At 33.3% G+C, this 24,927-nt stretch overlaps 1 protein-coding gene across 1 annotated transcript in view; it reads left to right on the top strand.

Moving 5' to 3' along the window:
* The first annotated feature begins 810 nt into the window (after nucleotides 1-810).
* The window catches only part of LOC133527233 (actin-binding Rho-activating protein-like), a 46,821-nt gene continuing 22,704 nt past the window's right edge, over nucleotides 811-24,927 (top strand). Inside the window, exons 1-2 of the mRNA XM_061864147.1 lie at nucleotides 811-1,007; nucleotides 23,562-23,698. Of these exons, the coding sequence (XP_061720131.1) occupies nucleotides 951-1,007; nucleotides 23,562-23,698 (194 nt within the window). The 5' untranslated portion in view covers nucleotides 811-950. The remainder of the gene's footprint in view (nucleotides 1,008-23,561; nucleotides 23,699-24,927) is intronic.

The following is a 24,927-nucleotide window of genomic DNA, read 5'->3' as shown; positions in this document are numbered from 1 at the left end:
AAATTGAAAACTAAAATTCTTTGTCAAATTAATGTTGTTGTTGACAGAATCTTTGTTACAGATTTAGGTACCGTAAATATCCACAGTCATGAACTTCTTGGGGGCTGGATCATTAACTTCTTGGCGTGTTTCTACATTTATTTATACTTATAAACGTAAAAGCTATATACATGCCATTTCTACGAATACCAATTTGCCGTAGTTATAATTTGACTTACCTACTGTTAATCTAACCACAATGTACATCAAATTTATAATTACCTGATTTTGTCAATCCTGCCTACTCTACCTTGTTAATAAAGAAATTTTGTATTGTATTTGTATTGTACTTCTTTAGATGTTATGGATGAATTTACTAAGTTTTATTATTTATAAGTATAAACCTACTTATTGTTTGGCAAAGTGAGGCGTTTTTCAGAGAATGTCCAGGCAGAAACTTTTTAATATCAGAAACTTTCTGAGAGAACTTTTAAATTACTCTAATCTATTCTTCCCATCTTTCAGGTACCTGCCTAAGAACTCTACAAAGTCTCCTGTGTAAAAAGAAATAGTTCACAAAACGAACAAACAACAAACAAAAAGTTTCATTCAACTTTTGACTAATCTACAAAAATTTCGTATAAACAAGAAAAGTTCCAAATAAATGTGTCAACTTCCCATCAACTCCGAACCGCCGCTGATTGTGATACTCTATTTAGGGATCTGCGGACAAACAGATCGGAACGCAGACGCTTGGCAGTACGTGCTTTCGTAGCTACGCGTGACGTCACATTACAGGACAGAGTATTTAAAACACGTCACCCATTCATGAAGTTCTAGTCTGAAAGAACATTTCATTACCAACGGCCGCCGCGTACGCACGTTGCACGTTTGAAATTTCGCGCGCTATTTATATCGCATTTTTCAAGAACAAAGGGTTTATAATAGTACCGGTAGTGTGCGCAGTGAAGATGAGCGGAAATTTTCTGACTATCCCTGGAGATGAGCCGATGCAAAGGCGGTCACGGGTAAGGCTTCCCTGGTGTTGTTGTTTATGCATGAATGAAAGCCGTTTAATTGAGGGTGAAGGCGAGTTTAAAGGCTGCTATTGCAGTGGCATCTTTATTTACCTATATTACTTTTTAAAAGCAATTCTCTCATTGAAATTTAGAGTACAGTACGATTAACATTGTTTCATAATTTTGTAAATTATGATAGTTCTTTTTAGACCAATAAGTAATTAAGGGACGTATTAAGTATTTACAACATTAGGTAACAAGTATGTAGAGCGTCGTATAAAAAAAATTAAAACTTGTTTTTCAATGCGGAACCGGTACAAAAAGTTGTAGTTTGTCATGTTTTATAGTGATTATATCAAGTTTGAAACACTACTTTTGGTCCTCTACCCAGCTGACAAAGAAATAAAAGAAGTCAATTTTCATAAATTATTTAAGTAGGTATACTATTTCACTAATATTTGTACATTTTATTTAAATTAAATAATATTTAATGAGTGTATAATACGAAACAGAAATATGTCAATATTATATGAAACAGAAATATCATGCAAAACAAGGAAAATGCTGTAAAAAAATATATGACTTTTTTGTCATTCTTGTGCCAAAGTAACGATAACGAAAACTATCATTTTACAGCAAAAAAAACTGGGCCATGTTGACACATATTTTGGTTTTTTTTTTTACTTTTAATAGTATTCTTTTTACTATCTCATTACATTTACAATAATAGTTTTCATAGTTCTGTAATAAATAGTAAACACCAATTTGTGCATAATATCCTGGTTATAGGGCCTTTTCTACAAAAACCTTATTTACGTGGTTTTACGGTGTCATAAGAAATCATGTCGCATACAAAAATAAGTATAAAAATCGATCATATCTGTTAAAAAAGATGTGATTTAATGAGTAAAATTTGTTATAAATTATAATTATTAAAAATATACGTATATTGCTTTACATAATCAATGCTAGAGGGCTAAAAGTATGTATCAAGATTTTTTTTTCTTAAAGAATAAAAAAATAGACATCATTTTAGTGAGGTTCCATTGCTATAAATTTTGGATTTCACTCCACCCTATTAGATAAGCTCCTCGCGTAAAACATGTAAGAGGACTTAATTTGTTTGTCTTTATATCGGACGGCGGACCCATAATTTAGCTCCAAGGCGTTTTATTCACGAGCATTTGACCAAAACAAACTTCCTGTGTTATTTATTTATTATTTGCGGGCGTCGAGATATAATTAGAATATTAATGTTTCTCTTTTCGACCACGTCACCCACACCACATGCATATGAAAGGGGACCTTGTGTACTATCTTTATTACAGTTTGTTGTTTTGAATCGTAAAATCATTCATATTTTGCCATTACTGTCAATGTTATCTGTGTTTTTGACTGTGAAATATTATTACTATGTTTCATCTTGCACTATACGATTGACACGTGTCCATCTGGCTATGCACATTTTTTTCGGTTATCAGAATACCTTATTATGCTACGCAGTCAGCTATAAAAACCACAACTTAAAGCACTGTTAATAAATAAATAAATATTTGGGGACAATCTTACACGGCCCCAGCCTAAGCAAAGCTATGGGCACTAGGCCATGATATACATAATACTTATATATAGAAAACACCTATGACTCAGGAAAAAGTATATGTTTTCATCGCACAAATAAATGCCCTTATCGGGATTCGAACCCGGGACCATCGGCTTCAAAGGTAGGGTCACTACCCACTAGGCCAGACCTTAATTTTAAGGTATTTATTTATGGGCCACTAGTTGCCTGAAATAAAGATTTTCATTTCATTTCATTTCCTTTAAGAAAAATGAAGCATACAAATAAATTGTCCAATAAGTAAATAAATTGGACAGTCTTGCAAATTAGACCGAATGTTTCATCTGAGCAAGATCAATGAGATTTATGGAAACTTAACTTTCTGATATCAATATCAACGTATTGAGAGGAGAGTACTTAAAGGAATATTGTGTTGTCATTAACTATTCACAAGTTTTCCAAACACATGGAATCAAGTATCTTCACATTCATGTCATATAAGTGATTCTACTCTCAAGAAATTCTTCACATTAAATCGTGGTGAAAAATAGAATCGACGAACAAACCGCTAAACAGTTTATCTTGTTTACATAATAGGATCGCATTAAGATTAAAATAAAGTGTTGCATGTGTCTGTCTAGGCTATATATCTCCAACACCGTGTAATGAGAACTATAATATATCGTTCAGGCGGAAAGCAATATTTCACAGCTGTGAACTCTTTTCAATCCAATTTAATTAAATGCAGACAAGTTGATTTTATTATTTTTAGGGTTCCGTACCCAAATGGTAAAAGCAGGACCCCATTAGTAAGACTCCACTGTCCGTGTCTGTATGTCTGTCTGTCATCAGGCAAGTATCTCATGAACCATGATAGCTAGACAGTGTAAATTTTCACAGATAATGTATTTATGTTGCCGCTATAACAACAAATACTAATATGATAAGAAAATAAATATTGAAGTGGGGCTCCTATACAACAAACGTATTTTTTTCGCCTTTTGCCTAATGGTACGGAACTCTTCGAGCGCGAGTTCGACTCACACTTGGCCGGTTTTTTTTTTCTTTGTCAACCAATTTAAACATTAATATGAGTAAAATCACTTCAGAAATAATAAAAAATTAAGTTTCTACAATTAAATAAGTATATAAATTAAAATGAAACCTGGCTTGAACAATAATAAATTATCCTTCTGAGAAAGAAGAAAGGTGACCATAATGAGTTTTTCATTATATAGACCGAGAATCAATTGGTTTTGAAGCTGACATCAGACTCGCTAAGTGGGTCTTTTTGTGGTGTGAAGTGAGGGAAATCTTCCATGCAACTACCGAATCTCAACCTCACAGTATATGTACTCTTCTCACAGTATATGTATTCGATTATATACACATATAGTAGAAATGTAAGCTATCGAATATGTACTCGTATTTGGTTGATTACACAGATCGTTATTGGAAATAAATAATTATAGCAGTTAGCCTCTTAAAGGTACATTTTATCATCATACATAGACTCCGTGTGACCTAAATAAGTTTAAATGTAAATAAATACGCCAAAGTAAACAAAGAAGGCAATAAACTTCAAATTGTGTTGAAAATTAAAAGAACTTAAATGAAAAACGTTAGTATTATTGAACATGTCATATCGTTCATACACACCTATGAGAAGCTAATGCTATTTCTGCGTATAATTGCAAATTAGGCAATCGGGTTCGAATGCCGTAGTTGCCATGACGACAATACATGCATTCATGAGCAATGAAGCCGAAAATCACTCCAGCATATTGGAATACTGGGAGACAATCCAACGTAGCAAGAATAGACTTTCATAATTTAGCTATCTATATACTTGTAATAGCTAGGTACCATTCCCCTGTTGTCTGCCTTTACATTTAATCAATTTTCTTTTGTATCTGTTTACTGAAGTGTGCCAATAAAGAGTATTCTATATATCTGTCTATCTTTATATCATTACTCGTGGCAACTTTGTTTCACAGCGGTGTATAATGAAATGATGAAATTCTTACATACTTAATAGAGTTAAAAAAATCTTCTACTAAGTATGAATTAAAGCAAAATTTCGCAATACAGATGATTGCTAAATGGTAAAAGGGCTAAACATATTTAAGGTAAGTTATACGGGACCTAAAAGTTAGTCTGAATCGTCTTTAACGCAGGCGAAGCCGCAGGCAAAAGTTAGTATTAAATATAAAATGCTATCGTTTTACTTGGGTAAATTTGGAATATCCCTAGTATTTGCTTGATATTAAACGAACGCATACCGTATTTCAAATATTCATCGTGTATACATAAATTTTAGATAGACGCTAAGTATTACGCCGTTATGCCGACACGCGGTTATATGAGAAGAGCACGTAAATATAATATAATAAACAGTACAGCGGAGTTTTCATTCATTGAATAAAATCAAACGCTACGACAATGTTTATATCTGCCTACGAATCCAATATTCATGAAATGTGGGTCGAACTCTCAAGTGCTCTGCTGATAGGCCAATTCGAGCTTTAGTTATTATTATTAGATCTCATTTCAATATGATAACTTATGGAAGGTAGAGGTAAGGAATTAAATCTCCATGTACCAAAAAGTGTCCATCAAAAAACCTTAAATAGGTGGCGCTACAATACCTAGAATATTTGAAAAAAAAAACAAATCAAAGACAGCGCACTTCACGCCATCAATAACGCCTAGGATCTTAGCTACTCTAACGCTACTCTGGAAAGTTTTGGAACTATTATTTATAGCTGACAGCTGGACACTTTTGCAACAGTTCTGCCTATGGAGATTGCATTCCTTACCTCTACCTTCCATAATGATAACTGATCTGATACTGATCTGTCATTGTCAGTGACATTTTTGGATTCGAGTTTAGATCTCATTTCAATATGATACTGGTCTGATAGGACAATCTGTCAGTGTTAAAGGTGATGTTGATGGATTTGAGTTTTAGTTATTACATCTCATGTCAATATGATACTGGTCTGATACTGAACTGTCATTGTCAAATGTTAAGTTTTAGTTATTAGTTCTCATTCCAATATGACACTGATTTGATACACTGATTTTTCAGTGTCAAAAGTGACGTTTTTGGGTGAATGTTGACATAATGCGCAATTCAGCAGGCCCTCTAAAGGAGATTGAAATCATCTCATTACTGGAATGATGTCAGATCCATGTTAGTTCAGTATCACATTATAATATTAGAATTGGTCTGTGAGAAACTGTCTACTTAGTTATGTCACAGCATACCTATGGATTGGACTGAATAGTTTAAGAACAGGTATCATTATTATATTTGTGTTTTACTTTTTTTTAATTAAAGATAATTTCTTATTGTTTAGTAATTTTCATTTGGGCTCGAATAGATATGGATATATATATTTTGTGTTCCATCACCGGTGTATTTTTTAAAATATATAATATTGGCAGAAAATATCTTGGCCACAGTTTTTCCTATAACTATTCCTATATCTTGGCCAAATTTAACAGCTAACCTCTATAAATCGATTCTGATATCGTTCCGTTACTTATACAGGGATTATAGGGTGACAACACGACAGCGGTTACGTGATCGGAAATAACCATACATTATTATAATACAAGGAATGAAAAAATACATATACTATCCCTACTTAGTATCCTTTGGTGTTCATATTATCATCTTACCTAACTTGTCCACATTAACTACTGATTAGGTAAGTACTTGGTATTTATTACTATCGCCGACTGTTTGTTCTTTTCACAGCCATTTCTTACGGATTTCAACCATATCAGAACCATATCGTTATTATGGCTAGCTCCATAGCATCAAATGAAAGCTACTTGATACACCGTGCACCGTGTCTTTTTATGTAGGTGTCTACCTACATTTTTATATAACATAATAACAAGAAAGAACTCTGTATATCATTGCCTCATTTGTATTTACCACGTATTTCCCTAGAGGCGTTTACGAATAACGAGTGTTGGGCAAAAATCAATTCGAATAGGAATAAAAACAGGAATTTTATACTTATTCCAACACAATGGAATAAGAATAAATTCATTCCTTTTTATTTTAAAATAATATGAAATGGAATAAATCGTGCAATTTTTATTATAAACGAAGAATAAAAGTCGGATTAATTATTCCAGAAATGGAGTTATTCTAAATAAGGTTTTAGAGGAATAACATGTTATTCAGAATTAGAATGAAGTTTGAAGTTGTCGTTAGGTCCATCTTGCGAGTCGATTTACTACCACTTCCTGACGTTCGATTTGGCTCAAATTTCGTATACTTGAGTATCCGGTGGACTTGGTGACTGTGCAATATTATGGTGCCATGACGCTGGTCTGATGATGGAGCCAGAAAGTGGCCAAAGGAACTCCTAAAGTAAATAAAATAAAGACACCGTGTTTCGGCTCATTCGATGTGTCTTGGCAAACACTGATGTTTTATGGTTTTACTGAACACCTGCGGCTGGTGGCTGAATTTTGCAGTAGTGGTGGCTCCATACAACCCGATTCCCATGGGTTTTACTATTTGCTATTTTAAATTTGCGTCCGTCCGTAGTCCATCCAAACTATACCTACCTACGTTCATACATGACATACTTACATACCAGCTTCATTGGCTGTATTAAGGAAATATCTCACGTTACAATTATTATTCATGGAATATTATTTCAAATAAAAAATCATGATTTTTTTAGTTGAATAAGAATAATTTATTTCCATTCAATTTCCTCACCGAAGAATTATTCCAGACGGAATTATTTAAAATAATTTTGACGGGAATAAAATCAACGTGATTTTATTCTTGAATGCCCAACACTGCGAATAACATAAATATTAGACGTAAATTGGACCAATATTTGCCTTTATACCGGGCATTCATTGTATATTATTATAATGTTATGATAGTAATGATAATTTGTTGACCTTTTCATCGCATTTATTTTGTTGTTGGTATGTTAAATTATCATCATCATCATCATCATCAATGGCCACAGCATCCGTGACGGAAGATTGTTAGAACGCTTTCTCAAGAGCGGTTGAGACGGCCAATGCATTTCCGTATATAATGGCTATACAAGCCTATCGCTGCACGGCACTTTTTGCTGCATAAGTCGCATGTGTATATGTTGCGCCTTGATACCAATCTACCAGCATGTTATGTTAAGCATATGTATATCATTCATTATACCTAGGTACTACGCCATTAAAAAGCATGCAAGCTATGCAGGGGGGGTCAGCTATCTCTGCAGCTGATCGTACATGAGTACATAGGCAACACTGAAAGTTCTTAAAAAAGGCCACTCATAAACATAAAAAAAGGCATATATAGTTTAAGATAATATATATAATTTAAGATAATATAATTCTGTATTTATTTAGTATTTTTGTATTTACATATTTTTTAAATTATTTGTATTTCGGGATTGTAGGCAATTTAAAAATTGTATGCCCAGCATTACTATACAACGATATTTGAATCAAAATATTTAGTTATCGTGCGTCTCGCCCGCGCCAATACATGTACGGACAAGTAAGAGCGAAATGCACGATATCTGATTATCAGTTAGATGTCATTCAGATACGTTCCAATTGGCCTAAAATAGTGATGGCCTAATTCAGATTGACAGTCTTCTCTATTCTAAAACTTTATACCGGGACAACGCGAGCAAGATGATTCGTAGTAAATAGTAAGTATTAAAAAAAAACAACTTTTGACAATTACAAACATTTAAATAGACAAAAAACAAGAGACTTCTTGCACAAATAAAAACCAATTTCTGCGAACAATCAAGAAACAAAATATACACCTAAATAGAGCTTGAATTAGTTTACTTACATTTCAGAACCTGTTTTTAGGATTCCTGAGTTTCCTAGTGAAGAGCCCACGTTGTTTTGCGACGAACATGTTGTTGTGATTTTTGGTTTAAAAACACATGAGTCAGTGTTCCAAAAAATTGTACATAAACCTATTTATTTGACCTTAGATTCGATAGATATGAAAAATTACATGGCCTGACATAGACGGTTTATTTGAAAAAATATATAGTTTTTTATATCAATTTAGGCACTTATTTCATTTCATTTCATTGATTTATTTGCACACATATATCTTTATAAGATCCGGCTGTTATGAGTGTTCTTTGTAATGTATGTGTCACAGCCATTTGACTAAGTTAACCAGCCAATTAGTCGCCTAGACCGATAAAAAAAAATCCACGTTTAATAACTTGGCGTATTGAAATTCAGCACTTTGTAAATAACTGGTTCACTCAGCCAAGTGATTAAAATGTAAACTTAAAGAAATTAAATAACATACATAAATTCCGAAATTGACAATAAAATACTAGCCTAATCTAACCGACCATGAAATTTATCAATGTCCTAATTAACTAAATGCTCAGCCATCTAGTTAAAAATCAATGGCTTGGCTGATTGTTCTTCAGCCAACTAATTAGCTGGCTAACTTAACCAGTTGGCTGCGACATATGCACAGTCTATCGATACATTGAAGCGCTTTAGATTTTCATCGTATTGATGTGTCTGTTTTCCCTACGCATCCATTTTATTTTCGCAACGAAAACGCTTGATGAACCTTTTATTTTATACATAAAGCTGCCTTTTAAAGTAATTTGAAGGGACTATTTAGAAAAGCCTTAATTCAGAAAGAAATACTTAAAGGACGTTCAATTCAACATGGTTTATCCAATAATGGAATTAAATTTCTGGAACAACGCTCACTTTTGTGAATTGAAATGTAAACAATGCGGTGTCAAGTTAAATAACGAACTTGGGCAACAAATTATTGGGAGCAGCAATTATTTTTGATTTGTAGGCAACAGCCCTTGTTCTAACGCATAATATGTGGTGTATAACGTAACGCACTGATTGTGAGAAAATTAATATGAATATTGTCAAGGTTAAAGAGTTAAATCTTTTGTGAAACCTTGACAAACTTAAAGGACCAAACACTTTTCGAATGAAGTTTAATCGAGGAAATAATTATAAAGTATTGCTGTTCACTGAATTGCTGTATTGCGAAGAAATTTTTAAGTACTCAATATCAATGTTGATATCCTGGGTAATTGAAATTTTCTGCTGAAAATTCGATTCGTGCTCATCATCATCACACACATAAATGCCATTACTAAGAATTTGAACCGGGGACCATCGGCTTCATAGGCAGAGTTATCCACTAGGTTACCCACTGGACCAGACAGGTTGTCAAAAAAGGTCGTTAAAGTTTCATAAAATTTTATTTATTATTAATATTACATTCATAGGTAAAACCCCCGGTCAAGGAATAAACAGTTCCTAATATGATAATTGTTAGGTTTTTAAAATTCGAATTTTAGTTTATGGTGGTAAGTTTAAAGGCATATATTTGTATTCTTTAGGGCCCAACTTATTGAATATTAGCTCTGAAGTAAACAAGTGAAATTTTAGAAACGAATTATTTAGTTGAAATAATGATAATTATATCAAGCTAGTGAACAGGTTGACAAATCGTCTGTCGTCCACAGTTACATGATATTACATAGCGTCATCATTCACCGGTATGTCTGGTAGCACGGGACCGCATTACGGGAGCAAACAACTTAACGTGGGAGTATGAATACAGATCGTTCGCTATTATAATCTCACGGACCAATAAAACATGCCCAAATTGAAATGAATAGTGCTCGATAATACCTCTACAACATTCTACAATATCTATATTCAAAAAGTATTACATTCATTTGAAAGCTATTTCAAACGGCAGTGATATTAATCACGCAATTTTATTGAAAATAGATCCTTTTTTAAATGTATATTATTCGGCAGGTAAAAGTAACAGATTTTGCTTTATATTAAAATTTTTTTGTAATTCAGTTGAAATAATTCAATAATACGTGGGAGTGTCGAGCTCGTCCCATTAAAGCAGCGATTTTTTTTATTTTCTTATATATTATAATGCGTCAGCATAATACCTCACGCGTATGGAATTTAATATACGTATTTACGAGGAAATAACGCTTTTAACCTTTTAATATTTCCTAGAAATCAAACTGAAGAAGCACCGACAGCAGCTGACAAGGCGAGATGTGATATATATTTAGTTTTTACGATAACAGTCACACTAATGCTCGACATATGTAGGTACCTACGTAATTATACTTATAGTATGATACTGGCATTACGCCAGGGTCAAATACTTTTCTACTAAACAAAAGTCGTTTGTTGTTATATATCAAAGTGAACATATACCGTTATAACTTTGCTGGACGATTTTGCGAGCCGCGCGCTAATCAATTTGATTGTCATGAAAAACTTCAAAATCTACAAATGTTGGTTAGAGCGAATGTTTCACAAGCATGTCTGACATGTGTGTTATGTGGTCCGAAACACGGACTAATATAGATCGCACAACTGTTCCATTTTATTTAAAACTCACAATATCAAATTGTTTTCTTAAAATTTACATCCTATATTTAGATAGTGTGTTCATAGTGCCACATTTTACAAAATTTGCCATTTGAAATGCTAGGCGAGGTATCGATACACAAAAAATTTACCGTTAGTTTACCACGCAGAACTTAGGTAGATATCTATTTTATTAAATTCCTTTATAAAGGAACCCGAAATATTAAATACTATGTCATGAAGCAGTTTAAATGTGCACAATAATAAAGCATCAAATCAAGGCATATAGGCATTGTACGAAACGTCACTGTTTAACACACTTCAATGGCAAAAACATTTTGTACTGAAAACGGTGCGCCTGGCACTGAAAGTGTTAAGTCGAATATAACAAATGAGGTATAAATAGTATCTATCAATCAAGTTCGCTTAGTAGGACCTGTAAACATACCTTTCCATAATGCAAGCATGCTGACAAAATGCAATTATAATTATTTCCTTGTTGTTGGGCCTGGAACCTTCAATCTCCAGATTTTAATTTTGTCGAAAATTTACTACAAACAAATAAGAACAAAGAACCAGCATTTTTACAGCCCTCTGGCGCCAAAAGAGAGGTCAACTCCCCAATAAAAATTGTATGTCTTGGCAAAACATTAGAATCACTTTATTTCGCGCTCTCCCTCTCCGGCTACGGAGGAATCGAATACATAAGATTGCGAGGCCATGACAACCAGATTGAATTGGATTTATTAAAATTAACAGAATGCAGGACGAGGTCAGTGTCGACGGCCTTTTAGGCGGATATGAAAAATAGGCCTAGCTGGCCTAAAATATATGAAAATCAATCCATGCTTATGTTTTATAAGCATAGAAATAAGTGTCTTAAAATAACAATATTATTATGTTTTTAGGTAAATATTTGTTTATTATTCGTGAACAATGAATCTGTCTTAACTTATAACTACCTACCATAGATAATTATGTAGGAGAATTTATTTTTTGTCATAATTTAATTTTCCTGGTGGCTTACTTAATTATGAAATAGCTAGTATGTTAGTGGTACTGATTATAATCTCGCGTCAGAATATCAAAGGAAAACTTCTACTCGCAGTTGCGAGTCCTCGACTCACAAGAGTGCTATTTACGTAAACTTTATCGCGTCAATCTCATTCGCGCGGATTCAGCGTCCCGCTCAAAATACGGCTCCAATCCAAACAAGATGCAGTTTGTTTATTTGAACTGCGAAGTAATCAAAATAAACGTTTAATTTTATCTTCGAATGCCATGAATATTCGTGTAAGTTTTGGAATGCAGGAAGTGAGTCAGGACGTCAAGGCGGTCATCATTCAAAGCTAACGAGTGGTGGCGCAAGGTCGACGCAAGCGCTCGCCAGCTGACTCACGCGTCTGTCATTCACCCGCACACGACACATGCAATGCGTAAATTCCCGACGCTTACCACTGGTGAGCATATACATTACGAAAATGGCAATCAGGTAAACCGCGTTAGTCCTCACTATTTGCGCGAGATTATATCCCTATGCCCAATTCCTAGACTGTCTTAGGCAGATCATTGTAAAGAAACACTTCTGTTGGGTTTAATATGTATGCAACCAGAAGGGTAGGTTTTTATTCGAGCCTCTTATCCAAAGCTTGCTGTCGGCAAGCAGTCAGAATAATTATTATCAGAGGACTGTATCGTTTACAGTAATTTCCGAGAGTGGTATGTTACAGCAATACATGGCCAAGAATTTTCCAAGGTATCTTATCAGATTAATAGTATTTCCGTAGGGACAAGTGTGCTATCCAAGTAAATAAACCCAGTCTCTGAAGTAACTATACGAGGAAATCAACCGGATTTGTCGTGTGTCTAAATATTATCATAAAGTACCAATCATACAGATTTAGATAAAATTATGTATTTTCAAGGATATGTTAATAATTTAACAAGTAGATTAATTTATTAAGGATCTGGTGCCCAAGAGAACATTATGTTAGTTTGTTCTTGTCTTTAGTCTGTATTTTTTTTTTTACTATCTACGCCATGCAGTTTATGTGCAGTGGTGTTAGTGGTATGCCCAAAAACGCTGCAAATTGTGTTAAAAGAATGAAAATCGGTACAATTAATCTTTAAGCCATATGGATCAATTTAATCTGTAGAACCAAACAAAATTAAAAAAAGAGAAGAGTTATGACGTCATCTTTTTTTATATAGGAAAAAAAATGTTCAGGAACCTATCGTGTGTACCGATTTTAAAATATATCACATCGATATATTTCAGTTACCTTTTCTAAATAAGATTAATATTTACTTTACAGTTACTTTTTCTAACTTTACAGTCAGTCTATATTAAATCAAAAAACATAAAATTATTATTTATTAAAACTGGATAGCCCGTTTCTTCTTTGCCAACGTGGTGCGGTGTCTATGTAAGAATTAACTGAAAAAAGTCACCTTTAACGCCGGCCTCTCCTTCCTCGAACTCACCCCCCACCTATCAGAACTTTGCCTTACTCAAAGCTTAAATATTAGCAAAGGAACATGTACACCAATTTCCAATACTCTTATTTTACCCGAATGACATCATTATACTTGTATTGAGTAATTCGATAGGTGTATCAATCACACTTTATAATAAAACGAAATAAAAATATTGTCAAAACTGGATTCTTGGGGTTAGATTTGAGGATATTAGGTATTAATTGAGATATATATTAAAAAAAAATTGAACAATATATCTATAGGAGCCCAAACTTGGTATGTTATAAAAATTATTTTCATTCTAATTTTAACCCTTGGAGTGGTAGGCCATCGGCTCCCGACTGATTACGTCATTTAAATTTGAAATTTGATGAATGAAATAAAATCAAAATTCCAACAACTCATAAATGGCATATGCCACTTGAAGAGTTAAAAAAGTTACTGAAATGTAATGATAGGATATATTTTTGGAATTGGCTTAAACTCTTTCATTTGATACCACACACGATAGGTTTCTGAACAAAAAAAACCCATACAAAAATAAGACTACGTCATAACTTCTCTCCTTTTTAGGGTTCCGTACCAAAAAGGTACAAAAGGAACCCTTATGGTGCGACTCTGTCCGTCCGTCCGTCTTTCTGTCTGTCACATCGCTAAAGAGATCGAGAACCACTTAAGCTATCGATTTGAAATTTGGAATAGTTATGAAAAACGCTAACCCAGACACAAAGAAAGTATTTATTTTTATTAATAATGGAAAATGGCCAATATCAAGAGGGGGCAAAATTTCAAAGTCTAGTGACTAGGTCAAGTGGGGTATCAGTTGAAAGAGCTCAAATTGTACATTCCAAAACATTTTTTTTTTCATACAAAAAAAAATGATTTATAAAGGAAAATGTGAAAAAAAAACCTTATCTCCTAAGTTTACCGACGAAAAATTACGAAAATTTTATATAATATTAACATTATTATACATTTTACAGGACAAATATATTCAGACCTCTTTCCTGGTAACTTTTTTTTTATTAACAAAAAACCTTTCCAAATTCAGTACCCCTAGTGTAAATTTAGTCGATAGCGAAACGTGACGTACGCGTTTGCGTTAAGTCTCATTTTGTATGGGTTTTTGAACAGCGCGCCAAGCGGGACGTTTTGGAAAGTCAAAAATACAAAATGACACTTACCGCAAACGCGTACGTCACGTTTCGCTGTCGAAAATATTTACACTAGGGGTACTGTTTGCAATTGAACCAAGTTTACGTGTGTTTATTATACCTGAAATTTCTATGAGATTACATTAAATACACCTTTTTTCAAATAAAAGAGATACATTTTTGAAATCGGTGTTCAGAAGATAACGCGCAAATCAGTTAGACAATTTGCCGATAGATGGCGTTGTACACAAATATACTTAGTATAGGTAATTCTGTTCAAAAGTCTTTTGCCTTTATAGTTACACGAGGTAATTTAAAGTTTGTACGGAACCCTCGGTGTGCGAGTATAATTAACTCGCACGTGACCGGTTTTTTTTTCTTTCTTTTAGTTATACGGGTCAAATTAAAATAATTTGCAGCATTTCACTGAACTTTGGGGTGTACCGCTAAGACTACAGGAAACAAATGAGCGTTCTATACTTTTTCTAGGGGCAATTAGTGCTTCATAGTTAATAAAAATATCTCTTCTTCCTTGCGTTGTCCCGGCATTTAGCCACTGCTCATGGGAGTCTGGGGTCCGCTTGGTAACTAATCCCGAGAATTAGTGCAGGCACTAGTTTTTACGAAAGCGACTGCCATCTGACCTTCCAACCCAGAGGGTAAACTAAGCCTTATTGGGATTAGTCCGGTTTCCCCACGATGTTTTCCTTCACCGAAAAGTGACTGCTAAATATCAAATGATATTAAAAAAGATTATATCTAGTAACTAAATTAAAAAAGATTGTATTGCCCAACTGAAATTCAACTGATAAGGTTATTATGTCAGCACAATTTTCAGTTGTATTAAACTATCCTTTCACGTCAAATGTCAATTTAATAACAAATTTATGTGCCATAATGCAGCATATTTGCTATTTTAAATTATAATATTATAATGAACACTAATTTACCTGTTCATACTGATAAACGCGAACAAAGCATCAAATATTCGTTTTCATCAAAACCTCCCGGGTCTATCAGTATTACAACGAGAAACTAAACATAGTGATTTATTTTGACCTTTCAGTTACGTTCTGATAGAATTGGTCGAATTTTCTGTCTGATTTACCTATACTTAACAATAAGGTACAGCGAAACAACAACAAGTTACCAAACACTTTCCATGGATACCAATGGAAATAAAAATATAGTGTGGTGTAATAGTCCCCACGCTGGCCCAATGCGGGTTGGAGACTTCACATTCACCTTTGAATTCCTTCGCGGATGTAGCCCAAACCCCCTCGCGCATAACAGGAGGCCTGTACCCAGCAGTGGGACGTATATAGGACCTTATTCTTTCCAATTTCGCTTAAATTGTTGATGCTATTTTACAATATTTAATAGAATTTCTAGCTGCTAAGCTGTTTTTTTTTTAAAAAAAAAATTACAACATTAATTGCATGTAAAAATACGCAAGTAAGTATAACGGGTTAGCACTGATTGACTAGCACGTTATTTTTTCGCGGAAAAGGAAAGTTTTTTTTTTTTTTTAATTAATATGGATTTTCGCAAAGTAACGCCTGATTCTATTAACTGTTTTATGAAAGTAAATACATTCCTATACGGAAATTATTTTGACTTATAGATATAATTGCGTGACATAAAATTGTATTATCAAATGGAATATAAATAAATATGTAATGAAATAGCATTCGTTTACTTAAATGAATAAACTACTTTTATAACATGCCCATGACTACAATTTTTGTGTTTTGGGTAAATAGCTACCTACTAAATAGAAATATCAAAAGCCTTTTCTACAATAAACTATCTTAAAAGCTGCAAACTGTACGGTACTATTCACCCTTATCTACTCTTATTTGCCTCTTGGATAAATACGAGTGGAATCAAAATAGCCTCATAAGCTAATTTAATTAATTATTGAACGCATAGAATTCCAGCAATGTAAATTAGAATTTGCTTTGATAATTGTTGAATTAACTATAACTATGTTATCGGGCTTACCGCAAAATGCAGACAGCGTGCCAAAGGACTCAAATATTTAAATAATATTTTGCAACTGAAATAGAGAAAATTAGTGCGTACATATTTATCATTACGGAGGTCAGTAATAGTAGATTGTTAACCAAGGGATGAAAGGACTCGTGAAAGGCACTCACCCGAGTTCAAAAATCCACTTTTCATTTCGAATACGAGGAAAATATTCCACTTCCACACAAACTTTTATAGTATTCCTTGAGGGATCTTTTAATTAGCCATTTAGGTAAAAGTATCGTTATTTATAAAATTGGACATTAAATAAAAATTGTAAAATAAATCTATTTAAAGCCAAATTTGAGTCGTTTATCGTAAAAAATACGTACTTAAACGGTAAAATGCTTGATAAATGAAAAAATTAAGAAGTAAAAAAAAAAGATGTGAAACATATTACGTATAAACCAGGTACAAATTCAAACAATTCTACGAGTAGTGGCACATTCAATCAAGTCCATGGTATTTCATCCTTTTCTATAGGTTGGAATTCCAATTCATAAAATTAACTTTCTTTATGTTCTATTGACCCGGAAATGAAATTAAATCCTTTACAAATTGAAGGATTCTAGATGATCAAAACATGACATACCTACCTAGTGGCAAGCCCAGACATTGATTTAAATATATAAAAGTTTACAGGATACACATTAGGTGGCTGTTTTCTAGTACGTTTTTGCGTTGTAAGTGCTATGACATATAAATATAATAAGGAGATAATCTTGACATGATAATCTATTTAAATACGTGGTCAATAATCAAAGCTTCTATAAGTAATGAGACACTTAGAAATCACGCATTGAAATCAAACGTTTATTGTTTAAAAATTAAAATCGTTATCTATTTTTAACCGACTTCAAGATTTCAAAGGAGGATTTTCTTTTTGTTTTCTTTTTTAATGTTTGTTACTTCATAGCTCCGTCATTTCGGAACCAATTTTGAGAATTATTTTTTGGATTGTATTTATATACAGATTGGTCCCGTTTTTGTCAAAACTCTGTTCTGATGATGGGATCCATGAGGAATCGTGGGAACTCTTCAAATGTGAAAGTATGCCTTTAGTGATTTTTGTATTTTCATCAACAAGTCAAGCTTTTACATTTAAAAAAGTGACATTTGACGAAGTGGAACTGCTGATGTTGATCAGAAAGGAACTCTTCAACGACGCATAGTTCCCGCTTGGCGATTTGTCGTCTTCGTTATGTTTCTTAGACAAATTAGGTTTTCAAGACAATTTTTTTAATTTCATTGTATGAAATCCTAAATCAAGAAAAATCTTTCTTTCACCGGTCTCCTTCATTGAAGTCTGTTTTTTTTTTCTTAAAAATTATTTGAAGTACATACTAAATTTATGTGTATGTGACTTGTTTTTGAGGAATGGTCATAGTGTGGAAATTATATTTCGAGCGTTTTTATAAATTACCCGATTGAATTTATTTATGTTAGGAGTTTAATATGACACTCAATGTGCCCTCAGTTGAAAAGAAAAGTTATAGACTTCGAATATTATCTTATAATGAACCCCACTTTTCGTGTATCTGTTTGTACTAAGCTTTAAATATTTTGTTCTGTCATACACATCTTATTGAATGGTTAAAGATAAAGGTAGTTTATTTTCCAAGTAGGCAGAACGTCAAATAAAGCTACGTCGGTTCTAACCCTACATCTCTGACCCGAGAAGATTTTACTCTCCTAAATCGTAGGAGGGTGTCCCAATATGGGACCGGCAAGAAACTTGGCAACTCGTGTGCATCTTCCCTGCATAAATAGCAAAATTAGGAGCATTCCCCCGACTGTCCCGTACGAAGGCATTTTATTTCCTGATAATTAGCTTAAGATAATTTATATGTAACTACTACTGTCTTACTATTCATAAGTGCTTGTTGCTACATGCCTACATGAATAAAGTATATTTGAACTGAACTGAACCTGTATTGCGACGTTTTTTCGGCGTTTAAAGCAGTCTATTATTTTTCTGTGCATTTTTTTTTACCATTAGTTACAGAAAGCTATATTTTGCGCTTCACCCTTGCAGGCGGGATACATTATTTCAGTATTTGAGACTCAAATAATAAGGTTAGCGAGATATATATAATAAATAAATAATTAAATAATTGATCTTACCCATTGTATTAATCTTACCTATGATTTTCGAGAAGGATGTGTTTACTTCAAAATCGCAGTTGTTTGCTGAAGACATGAATAATCTCTAAATATATATCTTGGAAAAATGGACCGTGTGTTTTTCAGGTTGACTCCATCATACAGAATGTTTCTTCACATTGTCAGAAACATTTAAGAAAAGTGAAATAAAATAAAATAAATATTGCATGTCTACTTCAGTTTTAGAGATTTCGGGAAATGTCAGTATGACCTAATAAGCATGTGATGTAATGAGAATTTTTTGGCTCAGCTTTAAATACTTTTTACTAAGATTTTTCACAGTACATAAATCCAGACAAACGTCAATTACGATTTTGGCAATTACTACAAAAATGCAATTTGTAGAATAAAATTGTTTATTTTGTCTATTGCCATCGGCAAATTATCAATATATAGTTAAATGAAACTCATTGTACAACTAATATTATATATACCTACCTAATATAATATCTGTAATAATATATTAATATATGTATGTGTATATGATATATTGTTTTGTTTTGTTTTGTGTATATTCTGTGCTAGATTTCTTTCATTGCATCTGGAACACATACTGACATGACATAAATTTATTAAATTCCGCTACCTAAAGGTTGTCTGGAAGAGATCGCTTTTTAGCGATAAGACCGCCTGTTGCTTACCTCTTCTTAATGTGCTGTATTCGTGGTATTGTTTCTGTATTGAGGTGTGCAATAAAGAGTATTTGTATTGTATCTCCATCTCGGCACATAAATTTTGTTTCATAAAATAATGTCCAGAAAAAGCGCCGTGATATTCACATACAAGAGATGTCCATATTACTTAAATATACGGTGACGAATGGTAAAATCTAAAATGTAGTATGAATCATATTTCAATTCGTAACCCTTTATTCACCGCGTCAGATAATTAATGCCAACTAATAAACACTTATCAGGTGCAACTTTAAATGACTGAGATTGGCAAGTTTCCTTCTGAATGTGGCGTATCTGGCAAGTGTTAGCAATCCATCATAGTCAAATCTAGCTGCGATCATATAAATCTATGAGCACCATGATAGGGGCTAAAATAAATAATAATATTAGGGCTCCACGTATATGTTTCAGGATAAACTTAAAAAGAAACTGTACAGTTAACGCCTAAAGTGCGTCATTCAATTGATTCGATTGTGTTACATAATTAACTCATATTTATTGTATCGTGTAAATTTTTACATATGTACATACTTACTTAGTTTACACCTTCCACTTTATTTATGTAACTTAAATAAAAACGAATTAATTTTGATGACACAAGGAAATCGATAAAATTAGGATTAATTACAGTTATTAACTGGGTACAACCGACCCAATTCGAACTTTAAGATACGTCAAACATTTGCTAAAAATACGATATGGATTAGATATGTCAGTGGCTAAAAAGTTAGTTAGTAATCGGCCCGATTCGTACTTTTTTACAATTCATCTTAAACTAGATGTGTCGGTTGATGGAAAAGTTCATTTAAAGACTGTCGCGTAGATAAGGCACTGAGTGGGTAAAGACGGTGCGATTCGAAGAATGAGATACGATACCGATAGGTTCTTGTTTAGATAAGTTCTCATTTAAATATCGTTTGTATGTCGTATAATTGACAGAAGCAGTTCGATTCGGGCAACCAATGTCACTTTGACGTGAGAAATATCGTAGATACATCTTACTGGGATCACAGCGGAATCGAAAAAAACGTCAATTTTGACATGTCGTATAGTTATTGATTTTTTAAAGATCTTAAACGTTTCTTAATCATTCTTCGAATCGGGCTGGGAGGCTGTTTACTTCACCACAGATCGTAAAACATGAAACAACACACAACTTAAATTGTTGCCATGTAATTCATATTATTGTAATTTCTAAATTACGACGGTAAATAGCGTTGGCAATAATAATCAAATGTACAAAGATAACACAATTTCTAATTGGGAATTAAATTATATGTTACTGTGTATTCACTCGCCTTACATTTACGCTACAAACCTCACAGAGAGACGCAGGCACCATAGCCACAATGAAATTATAAGAAGTGAAATATGTAAGTAAGAACAATAATACTGTAGATATGAGTAAGGATTCGGACACAGCTTAGTATTTTTTTTAATATCCTTAGGTATCAATCAAAATTATCCGTGGCTACAAGAGTAGGTAAGTAGAGTGCATATAAAACAATAAGTCAGTCTTTTATTTAAGGCTTTCATAACAATGTGTACCGTAAATTCCTACCACGTTAACAGAATTTCTTTTTATCTTTCACACAACTCGTCTTCCTGATAGGCACTTGCAAAATTGAATAGACAAGTCTTGACCCATTTCAACGTAATTTTGTCAAGATTTCAGAATGTTAGATTGAGGTGGGATTTAGATCATAAAAGCTAATTTATACGGTCGGTCGTTGAGTGCAGAGAACGCGCACGGCGGGTTCTCTTTACGCAATATTATATGTGTTGTAGTTGTCATTAGAATATGTATAATTAGACTATTATATAACATTGGTATTTCTAATAAATCTATCTTTATCTTTACATATTAATTTTATAAACAATTCACAACAGTATATGTCTTAAGTGAGGTAGGATACATTTATAATCATGTTGATGATCATGTTACTAAGGATTTGTACCAAAAAGCACTAATGAGAATTTTAGCTCTCAGAGATTATTAGATTAGATTAAAACTAAAATTATTTCATTGGTACATTATCACATCAAAAGAAAACTAGGTCAAAATAAATACCTTATGTAAAATGTGTATTAAAGTTTACTCCTTAAAAATCGATTTTAATAATGTATACGCCCGGGGTATGATAATATATGGGGAGTAAAATCGAACTTTACGCTACTGTATATTTAGCAAAGGCTGCTAAACACGTTGTTTATTCAATGTCAATAAACAACAACTGTCAATTTGCGGAGTTTTGATCTTAAATTTAATAGTGTATTTTACAATCGTTTGTAAGGAGTAAAGTGCAGTCCAGTCATGCATCGCTGACACACACAAACTATTTTAAAACCCTTTTGAAGAAATGTTACTCCGGCTTCAGTATCGCCACATCGCACCGGGTCGCTTACGCGTTTATTACATTGATGAGAATTTTGCGCGCACAACCGGAGAGACATGCGAATTCCATCAAATGTGAATACCGCCTTACTCTTTGGCACAAGAAGACAATGTCTTTACGAAATTTACTTAGGACCAAATCGGTACAGAGACCCCATGTGCGAGTCATTTTGGGACTGGGTTTGAAATCATTGTTAAGTACGAATACGAAACAATACTATTATTTACGGTCACGTATCCAAAACGGCGTCAGGTCCTTGGTTGACGCTCGCTTGTTCTTTATTGATATTACGTGTAAAATGTAACGAAGGTACTGCTGATTTAATTTCTATTAGGACTGTGTAGGAATGTGTGTTCTACTACTGTATTGATATGATACGTATGATATGATACACCACCACCTCCAGAAAATAGCAGCCAAATAACACTAGACCCTACTAGTGTTGTGTTCCTGCCGGTGAGTAAGGTTGCCAGAGCTCAACGAGGTTTAGGGTCGGCAACGCGCATGTAACTCCTCTGGAGTTGCAGGCGTACATAGGCTACGGAGACTGCTTACCATCAGGCGGGCCGTATGCTTGTTTACCACCGAAATAGTATCAAAAAAAAAGTTTATGGACAGATATTTATGTACAAATATGCATTATTGTCGTCATGATATTATAATTAATTCAGATTTTATTTGGTTACCCTTGCTTGTTCAGTTTAGTTAAAATAGCAATTAAAAATTAACCTAATAATTTTGAAACAAAAGAAGGCCAAAGGCTGATATTCGGCATACAGTATTCTTAGCTCCTGCCACTACTCCACCTAAAAGTATAACCAAATCCCTCATGGGGATTGTTCTCTTATTAGCTTAGCCTGCTAGACCCTAGAACAGAAATACAAAAAAATGTTCCTTCTATCGTTTTAAATAGATGTAGTGTTGTATGTTCCTGTGTTTTGTTCTTAAAATCAATAAAAATGGTTATATTAATAACCATCTACATCAATATATAAGTTTTAATTTAGCTTTCATATCCAATCGGACCCCGCCGGCGACATTCTTCGTCTTTTATTCCGAGTCATGCTGTTACAGTACAGCGCATCTATTCTAGTCCCAGCCGCGTTGCCAAGTCGTATTGATTTGTGATGGATATTACCACGACAGAATTACTGGCTAATAAACGTTGTCAATAGAACAAACGGCTACTATTCTACAAGAGATTTAAATTAAAGCGATAGCGGGAATTAGTATTGAGGCAAATTGATTAGTTTTCTGAATAGAGCTCCTTACCTTTTTTACAATTTATTATCTATTTAAATTTAAATCACTCCTTAAATTTTATTGGATAAGTATTTCTTCAAATGCTTATCTTATCCCAGTTCATAGATTAGCATCATTTCATGAAATGCTGTTTTAAAATTGATCTAATTTTGATATGGAAATGTTGGGTTTGTCTTTATCGCGATTTTGCCAACCGATCATTTCATAAAATGATTGCCACGTCATGAAATGAACAATTTTAAGATCTGACCACGAGTATATACGACGCATACAATATATACTCTAAACAATTGACATTGTTAAAGAATGATTCGAATCAATTTTAAGACTTAACTGACTTAGTGTTCATTTTATTTCCACTAAATCTCATACAAACTGTTATCTTTAAACATTTTCTCGTTTTAAGTAAACCGTATTTCTTTCAGAGTTCATCTTTAACAAACCTGATCTCGGCGTTCGACACCAAGGCACAATCACACACGGAGGGCCAGAAAATATGCGCGTTCAGTGGACAGTTCGACAAAAGCATCAAACCGACATTCTCCAGGGAAGAATATGGAAAGTAAGTTATTTTATATTCGTTCAACTTTCAGTTAATTTTCTACAGTAGGTACATAATTTTAAGTATTTACGTACACAAAGAAGAAAGAGTAAATAGCAGTTCACTATAATAAATCGTATAATACATAAACATCTTAAGTATACTAAAATGGGACTACATTATTATTCATGATAAATACAACTAACATATCTATACTGCCCGTCTGAAGATGTAATTATTATTAAATTATTATATTACTGACAACCGATTCAGTTTTATGAATTTGACATAGCTTTCATCCTATTTTGACAGGAATTTGACTACAAAAACCTGAGTTAGCGGCTCACGATAATTAGTTCTGACAAAATGCAATGGAGTCGTCTCATAAGGCATTTCACTCACACTTAGGGCCACTTGCGTCAATAATGAAATCTTCTCTAAATGAAATCTTCTTCAGATTTTTCGGTAGGTGTATTTTTTTCTGTGACAAAGGGATTTCAAAACTTCTTACAATGAGACAGACCTAATGAAAGCACTAAAATAAGAACCTGTTTAAAATAAGAACATTTATTTATTTATTTAAACTTTATTGCACGATATAAAATTGTACAAATGGCGGACTTAATGCCTTAAGGCATTCTCTACCAGTCAACCATTGGGTCAAACAGAAACTTGCAGTTAGTGCAGGATTGTACACAACGAGAGGGAATATGAAACACAAATCAAGTATTGAAGAAAATTGTATTTAAGTCAGAGTTAGTGATTGTTTACCACATTAAACGTTTCGTTACATTCCTTCGTTTAACTATAATAGATCATATAACTAAAAGTCGTGTAATATTAAATATCACAGAAATATTGATATCGGTGCTTCTAAAATACTTTATTTATTAGAAGTGATTAAATTCTAGGCCTCAATTTATTCAGGAATCTACACATAATACTTAAGTCAATACAATTTACTAAATAATAGCCACCGAAATATCAATCGTGACTGACAATGTCTGTGAGTACTGTGACATACGTACATTGCATTATTGTTAATCCCAATTGAATAGGGACCATTGAATTTCTATCAAATCAAGATACATAAATACAAAATAATAAGGAGCCATAATGAGTTGCTTCTAATGTCAAGTTATCTTTGTTTCTTACCAATAAATTCAATAAGACATGTGTCAATTTTTTTTTTGTGAAATTAAAATCACTATACCTACGGTTATTTATATTGTCGTAATATTATACACAGA

The sequence above is a fragment of the Cydia pomonella genome, chromosome 17 (assembly GCF_033807575.1).
Source record: "Cydia pomonella isolate Wapato2018A chromosome 17, ilCydPomo1, whole genome shotgun sequence".
NCBI classification, from domain to species: domain Eukaryota; kingdom Metazoa; phylum Arthropoda; class Insecta; order Lepidoptera; family Tortricidae; genus Cydia; species Cydia pomonella.
This window is presented reverse-complemented; position numbering and strand designations above follow the sequence as displayed.